The 15,447-nt window shown below is 35.4% G+C and overlaps 1 protein-coding gene across 1 annotated transcript in view; it reads right to left on the bottom strand.

Annotated features, from left to right (window-relative positions):
* Positions 1–15,447, bottom strand: part of RASA1 (RAS p21 protein activator 1) — a 113,392-nt gene that overhangs the window by 19,235 nt on the left and 78,710 nt on the right. The window contains 5 exon segments of the mRNA XM_030322350.2: positions 1,065–1,152; positions 7,514–7,546; positions 8,559–8,616; positions 8,619–8,675; positions 9,617–9,737. Of these exon segments, the coding sequence (XP_030178210.1) occupies positions 1,065–1,152; positions 7,514–7,546; positions 8,559–8,616; positions 8,619–8,675; positions 9,617–9,737 (357 nt within the window).

Here is a 15,447-nt window from a genome sequence, read left to right as displayed (position 1 = left end):
AACACATTTTTATTTAGAAAGAGGGATCATAGTGAAATAATTGGAAGGCTGGATAATGAAGTTTAAATTTCTTTGCTAAGTCAATTTCTAGCATTAAAAAATATATATATCTAAGTTACCGAAATGTTTTGAACTCTACTTTTTGCATCTAAATATTAGGAATAGTACCCACAAAACAAGCTTTTTTCTGTGCTATATGTTAATATTTATTTGAAATATTTTGGAAAGATTTGAAACATGACATTCAATTATGAGCCATAAAACATAATGTGGCTCATCCATCAAGTTTATTCTAGAGTCTGAGATAGTTTCATAATTTACAAATCAGGCACACATGCCCAGATCCAGTTTAAAGAGTTTCTGCCTCATATCTAGAGTTGGCAAGTTATCTTCTATTTACAACAAAGTTGTTTTCTTTGACCTCTTAACCACCTTCTGATTCCTTCCACAGACTATAAGCAGAACAAATATCACCATATTTGTACAAAATACCAGTAAACGCCCCTGAAACATTATGGCTCAAAGAAATCAAAGTGTCTTCACAACACGCCTTAAAATTTAATAAAAGTTTTAAGAAGGGCATTGCATATGGATCAATGCCCAGTGCTAAAAGTAGACATTACATGCAGAGTAGGAGAAAATAGAGAATTCCTAAAATACTTTTCTTTTTGATGACTGAACTTCTATCTTTAGGAATGGACTAGTGAAGAATAACAGTGCCTGTTAGCAAAACTAACTGGCTTACCTTTCAGTTGTACTGAGAATATCTATAACCTTTCTGCAGAGAGGATTTTAAATGAGCATTTTCAGCTGGACTCAACATCACAGAGTATTTAAAGGTCAATTTAAAATGAGGTTTTCATTCCTAATAGCCCTTCCCTGAGGTTTTCTGCATTTCTTTCAAAAAAAATTTTACACATCAAAGTTCTCATCCCTTGAAATAAAAAGATTTCAGTATTCCTTTTTATGTCTTTATCATAAATGTAATAGTTTTCTATTCTAGTTCAAAAGAAAACATGAGCTAAATAAAAGTTTGCAGTAGTTGAAAAAAACAATGAACTTACCTCTGCTTGTTCTGGAGTTTCTCCTGCAAAGTAAAAAATGTAATGTTCTTCACTAAAGTGCTGAACCACTATCTGAAAACAGTTTGGCCTTTAAAATACAAACAGAAAAGTTATTAGGAAGCTTAATAAAAAGCATTAAAACACACCAACTTAAAAAAAAAATCAGAACATATAATTATATAATGTCTATCAATTAACATAATTCTTAATTTTGAGAACTACTCCATTGTACCAGATCATTCCTGGGGGAAAAAAAAATGCCAGCTGCATTTATTTTAGACAACTTTTTGTCCGCACTGCTGAAATTTTATGAATCCTTCAAAGTTTCAAAATGTTTTATGCTAGAATTGTCCATCTAAATATTTTTTGAAGCAAAATGTTACTAAATTCACCACTTCAGAATGACATATAATATACATTTAGATGTGCTGGAAAGACTAGACATGTTCTTAGACCAAAAATGTTCTTAATGATTATCTCTCAATGGATTGTGGGTAATTTTTTAAAATCTATTTTTATGTGCCCCTCCCCCGTTCATGCTCTGTCTCTCTCTGTCCCAAAAATAAATAAACGTTGAAAAAAAAATTAAAAAAAAAATAAAATCTATTTTTATGTATTTAAAAAAAATTTTTTTTTACAACTGACCATCTATCCTCATCTGTTAAAATGGAAACATCATCTGCTCACACATATGCTTGTTCTGATGATTAAGTAACCCAATGGCGATACACAGTATATGTTAGTTCTTGTCCTCCAATAGCACACAGCATTACTAGCATTCATTTGACAGGGAAGTACGTTAGATAGTACTTTGTATCTTTTTTGAAGATGGACTGACTTTCCAACTAGACTTGAAAATGATCATAAAATGTTTTTTAAGGACCTTCATGTGTTTGAAACTCAATAAATGTTATTTCTAGTTGCCTTCACCAAAGATTATATCTTTTAATGTTAGGAGGCCATAGCAAAATACCCCAAGTACAAGCTTACACATTTATTAAAGATAAAAACCATCCTTTCATGTTTTGAGGAGGCTATAAAAGAATAGAAAATACCAATTAGAAACTTCAGGATCCGAAAGCATCTTGAATCAGTCTGACCTTCCTGGCTTCATAAATTATAAACAAAACAAAAAACAACGTTTGAAATCACTAGAGAACAACGAAATCAGCTAAGACTTGAGAGGCCAAGATCACAGTGAGATGAGCCTGCCTTTCTCCACAGCTTTTCCTTTCAAGGTGGTGCCAGTTTCTAACTGTGTAGGGCAAGAAGCTGAAACGCTAAGCAGAAAGCCGCATCTGAGAGGCTCAAAAGCCAAACCAGCACATTGAACAGTTTCATATTGCTAGGAGACAAATGACTTTGGGGCCTTTAAAAGAAAAGGCTTTGAGATAAGACGCCTACAGGGCCATGCCTTGAGAATAAGGGTAAACCAGAAATAGAACGGCCTTCACTAATACATCCATTATACCTCCAATTGATCCCTGAGGGGACTCATCTGGCAGAAGAACAATCCTTTCTGGAGGCAATAACATTATCCATAGCTTCTACAGTTTTTCATACAGAACTGTCCACCATTTAGTCAAACATAAGTAGACAACCCAGGAATCATGATCAAATGACTGAAAAGCCAAAAAACGAAAACAAAACAAAAACCAAAAACAAAACAAAAAAACCAAAGTGGAAAGACCTACATATAATCCAGATGCTGTTTGATACAACTTTCAAATAGCTGTAATAAAAAGGTATAAGAAAACAGGTAACAAAATAGACAATTTTGCCAGATAACTATATCCATAAAAGAATCAAATGGAAATTCTAAATTGAAAAATGTAATTAATACAATTAAGACCTAAGAAATGCATTCAATTACAGAAGAACAGGTTAGTGAATTGAAAGTCAAGTAAGAATACCCAGCCTGAGGCACATAAAGGAAAATGATATGAAAAACGTGGAAAACTATGTCATAGACACATGGGACATAAAGATGTAACATGTAACATGAATCACACAGAGCAGATGCACAAGAATGTGGCGGAAGAACTGTTTAAAGAGATTATAACCAAGAATTTTCTGAAACTGGCAAAAGACATCAGTGTCAAACTGAAGAAGCTCTGCTAACATTATGGTAAAGTGTTTGTTTGTTTTTTAATTACCGGAGGCACATTACATTGTTTAGCTACTAAAAATCTAAAGAAAAAGCTCAAAGCAACCAGAAAAAGATAAAATATAGTACACCTCAAAGAGAAAAAAAAAAAAGATCGATTATTTCTAAGAGACAATCAGAATCAGAAACAGAAGAAATGCTGGAAGGCAGAAAATATCTTTAAAATACTGAAAAAATGTCAACTTAAAATTTAATATCCAGTAAAAGCATTGCTCCTAAATGAAGATAAACAGTAAATACTGCCACAAAGAAAGATTAAGTCTATGAAAAGATAAAAAGTATAAAACATTCCCACATAAATATTCACTACAATAACTCAGTCACTGAAATGTTTTTCAACTTGTCCTGCTGGAATGATTATATTTAAAGCAAAACCATTTAAAAGTGAGAAGTTTAATATAAAGAAATAGAATGCTTAGAGACCTCTTAATATTGAAAATGATCTGGAAAAACCACATAGCTGTGCAGCTAAAGCAGTTTAGGAAAACATGCACAGTTCACCTCTACTACAGGGGCTGTCGTTAACTTTCACATTCCATTCCACGCACAAGCCACAGGTCAGTGTACAGGCTTCTAGCCATACCCAAAGCAAGAAATGTTCAGTGTTAGCCATGTATTTTAAAGAAAAAAATTGCTGCATTCATCCACAATTTCCCCTTTTGTACTATCAGATTTGCATTCCAGGATACAAAATCTGGTATCAACCTCTTTTTCACTAGTCCTACTATCTGGTAGAAGTGTCTGTTCATTTCCTTGATATTGCTGATGTTTTTCTTGGCATCCATTCTTTCTTGGTGCTACCCAACTATTTCACAGTAAGGCCCCCCAAAATAAAGTTGATGATGGTAAGCTGGCCATACTTTGAAAAAAAACTCAGGGGCACCTGGGTGGCTCAGCGGTTAAGTGTCGACATTGCTCAGGTCATGATCTCACAGTTGGTGAATTCAAGCCCCGTGTAGGGTTCCGTGCTGACGGCTCGGAGCCTGGAGCCTGCTTCAGATTCTGTGTCTCCCTCTCTCTCTCTCTGCCCCTCCCCTGCTCATGCTCTATCTCTGTCTCTCAAAAATAAACAAACATTAAAAAAAATTAAAAAAAACCTCAGTTCTTTAAAATAAAAGACGTACCTAAGTTCCCATGAACATAACTTTTTCATACCACGTTTAGACTTGGTCTCATTAAATACACATCTTCAAATTCTTAAAAGCCACCTTCGCCAAGAAACTTTGTACAAGAAGCAAGCTGTGATCTTGCAGGCAAATGGAAAATGTGTATTTACTGCTCTTCTACTACCTGAAACTCCTTTCTTAGTATTACCGTAACAGGAATAATTCAGTCTCTTAAATTGCATTAAAAGATAGTCTTTCCTTAACTCTAGCAGTCATTCCTTTAATTGGCAAGTGTAATGTTAACCTTTCTTTTTGATACTGCAAACTGGTTTTCAGTCCACTTGCGCCTGTTCATAGAAAGTACGTCAAAATAATGGTACAGCTTTTCCCCAAATTTACACAGATGTAGCTTTCTTTGTCTTAATAATTCTTTAAGGTTATTACTGAAATTATACATATCAATAGGGAGTCATTTTTAACCTCATTTTTCCAAAGTTGAATTTCTGCTTTGAATCCATAAGCTATCAGAACATATTAATATACTTTGTGTTCTACTTCTAATTTTGAGGAAGTTTATCCATTCTTCAACTAATCTGTAAAGTGGGAATCATTCACCAAGAAGATTTTTCTCATAGATCTTAACACTTCAGCAAAGCTCTTCTTCTGGATGACTTACAGACTCTGGTCTCAAACAGCAGAGTGGTATTCTGATCCTCTTTCCTCCCATAAAGCTGAAAACATGTGCAGCTGAAGCAGCTTGGATTTTATACGACTCCATTTATAATATTTAGCGTGGAATTCAGGCCCAAAGACCAGACTTTTACTATAAGAGCCTCTCTGTATTGCTTATTTTCCAGAATGAGTTTTTGATGTAAAAATCTTTAAATTGTTCCTATCATGAAGCTTCTCATCCGGATCATAAACTTAAATACTATTTCTGCAAGATCTTCTTGAAGAAAGATATAATTAATTTACTGTTTTAATACTTTATCCTCAGACAAATTCTTGGTAATCTTTGAGTTAGCCAACAATGTATTCCAGTATTTCTCTAATGTTTTGCAGATCATCAGTGTGTAGTGAAAATGTCACCTCTGGTCTGTATACAGCCTCTCTTATTTGATACACCCACCAATGCTTTACTGATAATACGATCTGAACACAATCAATACTATTTGAAAATGGTTCTCTTCTAGTTCTCTTTTGCTTTTTGGCTTCAAACCTAAAATTGCCAATTTCCATGCACACTGATCAACAAGCAAATACTCCAACTCTGTGTGAAGCATTCTGGCTTTAGCTTTAGCTATTATTGCAAGAGTTCCCAGAAAACTTCCCAAATAAAATGTTACCATAGGAACAGATCTATGGAGGGGAGGGGATTGGGAGGGGAAATAGAGGGGGGAAAGCTTTTATTAGTAGTAAATGAAAATATTTAGGCTGAGGATGAGAAGCTCGTATTGGCTTTAGTTATCCCAATACCTTTTTTCAAGTTTATTTATTTTGAGAGAGAGAGAGAGGAGAGAGAGATGCACACAAGTGGAGGAGGGGCAGAGAGTAGAGAGAGAGAGAGAGAGAGAGAATCCCAAGTAGGCTCCATGCTGTAAGCACAAGCCTGATGTGGGGCTGGAACTCATGACTGTGAGATCATGACCTGAGCTGAAAATGAGTTGGACACTTACCAATGAGTCACCCAGGCACCCTGACCCCAAATACATTTCTTAAAGGCCTAATTATAGGCTGCATTTTTTAAAATTAAGGCTACTGTTTTTTATCTTGTGAATTTAATGACTTTCCAGCTGTATCACCAAAATGCCCTTTATGGTGGGAAAATAACTGTCTATACATTAAAGCCATCATAAAACAATGAAAAAAATATCTCGTTATTTTTTTTAAAACTCCCTTATATTTTTACGTAATGCAAGGTTAACTTCTGTGTTACAGAAAAAAGTGTAAATGTAAATACAAATGAAACTAGTTTTTACCACTGACACAAAAAGTAACTTCATGATGATCACAACAACAAAAAACGAATAAAAAGGGCGCCTGGGTGGCTCAGGTGGTTAAGCATCTGACTTCGGCTCAGGTCATGATCTCATGGTCCGTGAGTTCGAGCCCCGCGTCGGGCTCTGTGCTAACAGTTCAGATCCTGGAGCCTGCTTCAGATTCTGTCTCCTCCCCTCTCTCCTCTCTGCCCCTCCCCACCTCATGCTCTGTCTGTCTCAAAAATGAATAATGTTAAAAAAATTAAGAAAAAAACGAATAAATAACATTCAAGTAAATGGGTGATTTAAGAAAAAACTCAGAGGAAAGTATCCATGTGTGGCCACTGCAGAGAGCTTTTCGTCCACAAGTGTTTATGTGCCAGTTCTTTTGCCAAAATAAAATAATGAGTTAAAACAGTTTATAAAAGAAGTCTAATTTCACGTTGTATAGATTTTTGAGATACAAAACCTTTAATATTTTTTATTACGGTAACATTTTACAACCACCAGTATCTCAACCAATTTGCAGCACACTAGTTGGGAAGCTCTGATCTAACTGTCTAATGAATTTATACCCATCTTCTAAGATTCGGCTTAAGAGCCACCTATTTCATATTACTTATTTCAATAAGCTTGTCCTCAAATCTCTTCCCTCTGGGAACTATTCACAGCACTAATAGGGAACAGTGACTGGTAGTGAATAGTGTGACGTCTCCCCAACATGCGTTCCCTCTCCCACAGAATACATAGCACCTCACTATTTGGATGTGATCATCTTCAGCAACAGGACTTTGGCACCCATGGCCCCTGTTTATGAAGGTAATCCCCTCCAGACTGATTGAGAGTTGGCTCAATAGAGCATTCTCAGGATTTTCAATCATTACTGGAGGGAATGCTTACTTTTTCCTTTTTCTGGGTACCATATGCCACTATGCTACCATGTTTTGTGACACAGAATTCAGCACACACAAGCAAGCAGAGGGAAAGCTGAACAGAAAAAGACCAGAAGTCTGATCTAACCACACCTGAAGGCCAATTCCATACTGTTAAGGGTGGGGAGGAATCTTAGGAAATCCTATCTACCCAAAAGATTATTGTTTGTTTTTTTGCAATAGCTGTTTTTATGAAATATAGATTAAAAAAAAATGTTGGAGAGTTTATCAAGTCCAAAGGATTCATGAAAATACTTCATATTACTTCCCTGTTAGTGACTGATTCACAACAGAAACACTGGGCTAATGGCTCCAAAAGCCTGTTAAAATAACTATCTGTTCGAGTCAGCATTTCTCAACCCTTGACCATTTAAAAAAATGACTAAATTTTTAATTATTAATTTGTCTATAATTAATTCACAATAACACTATTTCCTAAACCCAGTTTGGAAGAAGAAATGACAAGCCATATGCTCTTCATGAACTTTTCTCAACTTAAATAAGATAAGCTAGACTTGCTTACTAGAAATGCCATCCTCCAGCAGAAAAAAAGTTGTAAAAACCCTTTGTTTAACACTTTGTGTTTTATTAGTACAGTAATATGAAAATGATACATACATCAAAAAGGCTCCAGAATGGATTATTAGTAATACTGATGGGGAAAGTAAAGAAAGCCAGGTTCCTAATCAAAAAACTAGACGCAATCAGAGCTGTGATTTGCCTTCGATGTACCGGATAGACCGACCTTTAGCTTTACATTATATATTTATTTTTTGAAAAGCTCTGAATATAATGTAAAAAAAATGTTTCCTCCAACTGAAGTACTCCTCCTGTTTCCTAGGAAGCAATTATTTTTTATATTAAAATTGTCCTTAATATCACATTTTTTGGAACAGGCCTATCAAGCTACTAGTACAACTGAGTGATTTAGGACTATCAGATGCTGAGTTCAGAGGGAATGTTATACATAGGAAAGAGGACAAGACTCACAAGTCGTCACTCAAAGACTGGTGGGGGGCAGGGAGGAAACATGCCTTAGCAGGTTTTATTTTACTAAAGGAAGTGTCTTCCAAATTTCTATGTAATCAGAGTAGAATTTTCTGCACAGGTTAGTCTAAAAATAAATAAGGAGATAGCCCTCGCCATCACAAGTAAATCCTGACATTTTAAGATGATTTTAGACTCAGAATCAGTTGCTAGTTTTGAAAAATGATCTGAACACATCCCCGCTGTTTATTGTTAAACAATTCTAACAAGAAAATAGGAACCAATTTCTTACCTGCCAAAGAGACTTCATGAACAACTAGAACAGACCACACACGAGATCTATTGCTCCTTTTGGTTTTGTAGCTCGTTTTTCACTTTCAATATAAGTTGGGCATCACTGCCCTCTAAGATAAATATAAATTCTCCACCGTTTCCTTTGCCTGTTAAAAAAAAATGCTTCCCGTTAGCCAATAATAAACTATTAAGTGATATATATAGTTAAGTCATAAAACATTTATTGCTAATATAAAATCATGTTTCCATTTTATTAATCCAAAAGCTTCAATAACACACCAATCCTTATAAATGAAAAATTTCTCAATTTACTGTAGAAAAATGCCTTGTAAATGACAAATTACCTGAACTACATCTCTGGATATTTCAATTAAGATAAATCTTTCACTCTTCTTAGTGTAATTTTTTTCTAGTCGTAAAAAAAACTCTTGACTACCAACACCCCTAACAACCAACCTGTGACATTTTCTTATGTCCAATTGAGCAATCTATAAAACAGAACTCACAACAGTGAATGTGTTGGGGAAGCCTCAGGTGGCTCAGTCAGTAAGCATCTGACTCTTGATTTCTGCTCATATCACAGATCTCATGGTTCTGAGTTTGAGCCCCATGTCAGGCTCTGCTTGTATTCTCTCTGCCCTTCCAGCTCATGTGCCTATGCTCTGTCTCTCTCTCAAATACTAATAACTTAAATTAAAAAAAAAGGGAAACATGAGTGTGACAATATCAAAAAAGTTTCTCTTAAAAAAGAAAATATAATGAATATGGGGTGGAGAGGGGGCAAATCCAACACCTTGCACTGGAACTGACTTTAAGATTTAAAAGATACACTTGGAAATATGGAAGCCCTGTTTCATGAAACTCTGCTGGGGCATGTTGACGTAATACACCTAAACTCTACATTTTGAAGGATCCTTACATAAAAGCTTTAAACAATGGTCAATTACTAAATAATAATTCGTGTCAAAACAACTTATTAAATACAAATCTCTATGGGAATTTTTATGCCCAATATTTGCAATGTTTCTACTAAATATTAATGGTAAAATACTGAAATTTAATCTTTAGTCTTAAAGTTAACACTTACCCTTTTTCAGAAGATAACCTTTTTTAACAATATTTTTATAAAAGGCATCCTTTGTTTTTCGACGAATCGTATTATAGATTTCCTTGCCATCCACTGTATCACTGAGTACTTGTTCTTGATCCTGAATTTTTAAAAATATTAAAAATTATTTCATGAATTCTTGATGGAAATTAAGCAAAACCTACTTGATTACTAATTAAAAGCCAGGCTGCTTGTCTATATAGACATTTAAAAAAGGTTTTAATGCTAAAATTTAAAATAACACTAACACCTATATTCAGAGATCCTTTGCTTTTCAAAGAAATTTTCAAAAATACAGTTTTGTTGTGTTACAGCAAATAACACTGTTTTGAAAACATGACTTTGTCCCAACAGAACTGCTAAGTTAGGAACCAATTTAAGCAGAACCAAATTCATAGTTGCTGATGCAGTTACATCTGCGAGAATCACTAGGCGAATGCAGAAAACTGCACACAGCTGAAATGAGATGCACGGGAGTATACAAAACACACCTCAAGTACTAACAGCCCTCTCAGTTCGCCAAGTGCTATATGCCTTACCCATCTATCCACACCTGATATTACGCCATCTGATTTCAAATAGTTCTCCTACCACTTTACAATATTCACAACCCTTCTGATGGCCTCTTACGCAAGTAAACCTCATGTCTTTTTCAAGGTAAAGTGCCATATTTATTGTAGTAAATATCTTGAAACCATTTAGCACATATAAAAACTGTGTTACATTTTATTACGTTCTCATCTGTATGTGTTACTGATGAGGTTTTTGAGTGTTATACCCCTAACGTCACTTTCCCATAACCTTGTAACTTTTATTTCATGGTTTTACATAACTCTTTGACTTACAGGAATGCATGCATGTGTCTTAACTGCTAAATCCTCCCAAATAACAAAATTAATTCTGATGTCAGGAAGAATATAGTGTCTTTATAATGATCTTTCCAAAATAAATCAATCATCAATATTACCACTGGGACCCAATGGACTCAATTTCAGTTTTTAGTTTCTTTGTTGAGCACTTCTTAATATTTGCTAGGCTTAAGATTTTATGACTTTTTTTCTAAGAGACCTTATGGGTCCATATGATCTTTTTAGAAATCTAAGATATGAGATTTTCACAAATCTTATTCTTCCCATATCTTGAAACATTCTGCTATCTCATCATCTTATAAACCATTTCATCATTATTCAGCAATTAACTCCCAAGTATGCTAAAGAGTAGGGGTTGGCAAACCACGGCCCCTGTGCCAAATCCAACCCACTGCCTGTTTCTGGACATGAAGTTTTATCAAAACATAGCCACGCTCATTCCTTTATGTTTTGTCTGTAGCTGCTTTCACACTACAAAGGCATAGTTCAGCAGTTGAGATGGAGACTCAATGGCCTGCAAAACCTAAAATATTTATAATCTGGCCCTTTACAAAACAGTTTGCCAACCATTTGGCTTAGAGGATGATGCAAGAGTGAAATCAATCATCTCTGTTGCCTCACCCTTTGTTGTTGTCTTTTGACTGTGCTGCCAAGTGTTGCAGCATCTTTCAAAAAAGTATGTAAGACCATCTAGGTTATCTTTATATTAGCTTTCACTGAACATGGCCCAGAACTCCTAATATTCTGCTCATATTAGCAAAGAGGAAAACCTGACATGAGAAGATGTCTGACAATTATTGAAAGATTAAGATGAATGCCAAGAGGCAGCAGCACTTTGGGATCTACTGTGATGATAAAATTGATTTTTGAGAAGATGATAGGATCCTCGGTGAACTTTATCAAACTCAAGAAACACTGAGTAAATCATACATTTCTAAGAAAAAAAGGAAATATGGTGTTTTTATCTAGTCAATCATTTAGTAGGAAGGATGTCATCATGCAATATTTTGTGACAAGAATCTAGATTGCTCTGTTTTGATCTTAAGAAATAAGGGCTTTTTAAATGTTTATGTTTGTGCACCAAGATTTACTTAAGGTAATTTTAAGCACACAAAAGGTACTTTGTAACCAAAGGTAACTGTAGAATTTTTTAAACTCACCATATTTATCATTGTAATTGATGTTTATAAATCTAAACAGGAAAATATTTTACCTTTATGGAGTCGAGAACACTGTAGTCTACCAACAAAACTATAAGCCATCCGAAAGTTTTTAAAGTATATTCCATTTGATCATTCAAGTACATGACAAACCAGCAAGAATCACAAACTAAAACCCATAGAGAGATATTTACATCTGGAATCAGTATCAGATTCTGACCGTGAAAGTGTGGGAAGAAGAATCAGAGTAATTATAGGCAAGAGTTGATTAGAGATGTACTGCATCTCTAATCGATTAGAGATGAAATCTGGAATTAGGATTTACAAGATGGATATATCCAGGTCCACGCATGACAGTAGGTTAAGTTAGCTGCCTATTTCAAGTATGTAAGCCTTTATAACCAAGGAAATTCAGAAAAATATTCGAGTTTGCTATGTTTAAATTCTTAATGAATTTTCTAGTAACTTTTTTTGGACTATACCTTTATTCCTACTTCTAAGAATTATTCATAAAATGACTTCAGAATTAAAAATTTAAAAGGATACACTGGACCCAGATGATAAAGAGTAATGACTACGTTCCTGGTTATATAGATTTGTACTTATCAGTCTTTTATTTCAATAATGATAATATTTAGTATTGGCTATGGAACGGGGCACTGTTGTAGTTAGTTATTTACGATGCATAACTAATATTAAGATTTAAACATATGACTTCCAGACAATCTCTACAGGTTTTTTCTAAATTGTATTACGGCAGGGACTGATATACTAATTTACAATTCCCAAAGGATTCTAATAAATTAGATGACACTATGACCAAGAACACAAATTCACTTTCCAAGTTCCAATAAAACACTAGATGACAAGAGGGAAAGCTTCAGGGCCCACTCTCTACACACTTCTGGAGAAGTCTTAAATGCTCCGTCACATTTAATTCAATAAATGTGTGTGGAGTGCCAGGTACTGCTCTAGTTTCTGAGATACATCAGTGAACAAACCAAAGATCCTTATCCTCAGAGAACTTATATTCTAATGAGGAAAGATAATAAACATAACAAATAAATCATAAGTTAATAAATGTTAAGTGCTTTTGTTAAGTGCTTTACATGGTAAGGGCGAGTAGCAGTATTAAATAAGGTGTGTAGGCAAGTCTCACTGTGAAGCTAACTTCTGAGCAAAACCTGAAAGAAATAGGAGAATGAGGCAAGTGGATATTTGATTAAAAAAACATTGTGGGCAGAGTAAACAGCTGAAGTAAAGATCCTAATACAGGAAAGAGCGTGGCATATTCTAAAAAATAGCAGAGAAGCCAGCATGAGTAAACAAACACAAGTGAGAGAGAAGGATCGCAGAAAGAGACAGGTTCAGAGAACCAAAGAGAGACCATTCTAAGAGTCTGACAGGCCACTGTAAGGACTTTAGCTTTCACTCTGAATGAAATGTAGAACATATGCAAATATTAAAGAGAGGAGTGAAATGATTTGACTCACAATTTAAGTGGATCCCTCTGACAATTATTCAGTGTTAAGGGGTGAAAGTGGAAACAGGGAGATGAAAGTCAGATTCTGATGGTGGTCATGTTCTAGATTTATTTGGAAGGCAGAGGCAGCATGGTGTTCCTGACAGTATGGATACAAAGCATAGGAGAGAAAGAAGAGTCAAGAATAACTTGACGCCCTAAATAATTTACTTATCTTCTCCAGTCTGAATTTCCCTGTCTTACAGTAGCAACATCATCAAGTTGTTGAAAAAATTAAATTAATACATTTAAGAACGGTGTCTAAAACATAGTGCTTAAAAAATGTTGGCTATTTTCTTGTGGGCTGCATTGTCTCAAAAGGCTCCTTCTCTTCTAGTGTCTGTCTTGAGAAGTGTTAGCTCCACAAAGTAAGCAGACTTAGCTAGGATTCTACTCTTTCTGTTCCAGCATCTTACTCTGGGTGAGGGTATGCAGAGTCCCCTTAGGGAGAGGGAGCTAATCAGTTTTTCAATAATAAAAGATTACTCCCCTTTCTGTTCTCTTACAGAATCCTGCTGGGAAGGATAGTTAAGTATCAAGATTCCCAAACTTCTACAGTAACTTACTTTTATTCCAGGCCCCCCAAAATAGACTTCAAATAGCATTTAATCATTGTTATGTAGTAATCAAACTGCCTTGTAATTAGCACTGGTTATTTCTGAAGTATCCGATGCATTGATTGGCACTTTTGCAAAGGACAACAATTTGGGGTTTGTTCAGTAATTAAACAGCAACTCAAGCGTGAGGCAGACTGTATACGTGAAGTAATTTCTTAAAACAACCTTATAACTTAGGTAAAAACATTTACTACATGTCAAATTTATTCTAAATTTATTTAGATGTCTACATGTCTAGATGTTTGACTAGATGCCAAATTTATTGCTTTTTTATTCTAAAAAGTAATTTTTTCTAAAAAAATTCAATAAATCCTAAGCACAATTTCAAGATGGGAAAAGTCTGACTTAATCTGTAGGCCAACACAATAAAATCTGTAGACCTCTAAAACAAATTAAAGCCATCATTAATCTAACGTCCAATGTGAATCAGAATTCAGGACATAGCAATGGGATGCAGTGGCAGAATCTGTCATCTGCAGGTAAAGGCACCTCTGACCCCTAATAAAAAAGACCTTGAGCAGTGCTTCTAGAAAACATGTACCATACTATGTTATTTAAAATAAACAAACAAAAAAAGTTAGTGTTCATGTTCGTTAAGTACAGTGAACAGCCCATGTCTGCCAGAACTGCCAGAGAAAGCAGGACATCAGTGCTGACTGCAGTAATTAGGCAGGTGTCAAGAAGGAAGTGAAACTTGGGATGGATCTTCAACTAGAAGTGTTTACACAGGCCTATAGGAAGGGGCTGACATGAAGACAGCAGCAAGCACAATGAGATTAAGAGACATCAGTGATAATACAGAGGGGGTGAAGCGAGTGGTCTTCCAACTGGGGAGCACATAGTCATTCAGTAACAATGATTGAATACCTCATGCCAGGTACTATTCTAGGCACTGGAACTACAACCCGACACCCCTGCTCTCGTGGACCATGCATTCTACGAGGAATGAAGCTATATTAAGTGTGACAAGATGATGATGATTCTTGAATTAATATTAAGCATCAGATAATGACCGCATCTCAGCAACTGTAATGACTAGCAGGTATAGCCCTCTGAAACTAACGTGTTAGGAGGAGGGAAAATTGAGAAGCTAGAGACACAACCAAACACTGTGGAAGTTTATTTGGGTAACTGAAAATTCTTACAATCCTTCTTTATATCCTTAAAGTATCAGTGCCTCCATTTTCCACACAGGAAAATTCTTAATCACTCTTTCGAAATACCTGTTCCTAACCTCTGCCACAAGCTTTCCCCAACACTCTCCAGGAAGTGTAAGAAATAAACAGACTAAGCAATCACCCTATGCACTAAGCAGCTAATATTCAACAGGCCCTCTTGTTCAAGACCATCTTTCTTCTTATGTGGAAGATGTGAACCACTCTTGCCTTCCCTCAGACCTTGTACATCAGGTACTGCCAATACATCTCACCCACTCTCCTCTTTACTAGTGGCTTTACCCAGAGCATACACATGTGCTCGAAACTCTCTCCCTGTAAGCCTATAGGCAAATAAACAGTGAAATAAAAAGTTTAAACCTCTCTTAGCCCTGTATCTTCTTCTAGACATCATTTTTATTTTATTTACCAAGCTCACCTAGGTAAGCCCGGCTGTGATTTATCTTTGCTGTCTCCACTTTTGCCTC

The sequence above is a fragment of the Lynx canadensis genome, chromosome A1 (genome assembly GCF_007474595.2).
Source record: "Lynx canadensis isolate LIC74 chromosome A1, mLynCan4.pri.v2, whole genome shotgun sequence".
NCBI lineage: Eukaryota > Metazoa > Chordata > Mammalia > Carnivora > Felidae > Lynx > Lynx canadensis.
The sequence above is the reverse complement of the archived record's forward strand: the minus strand, read 5'-3'. Positions and strand labels throughout refer to the sequence as shown.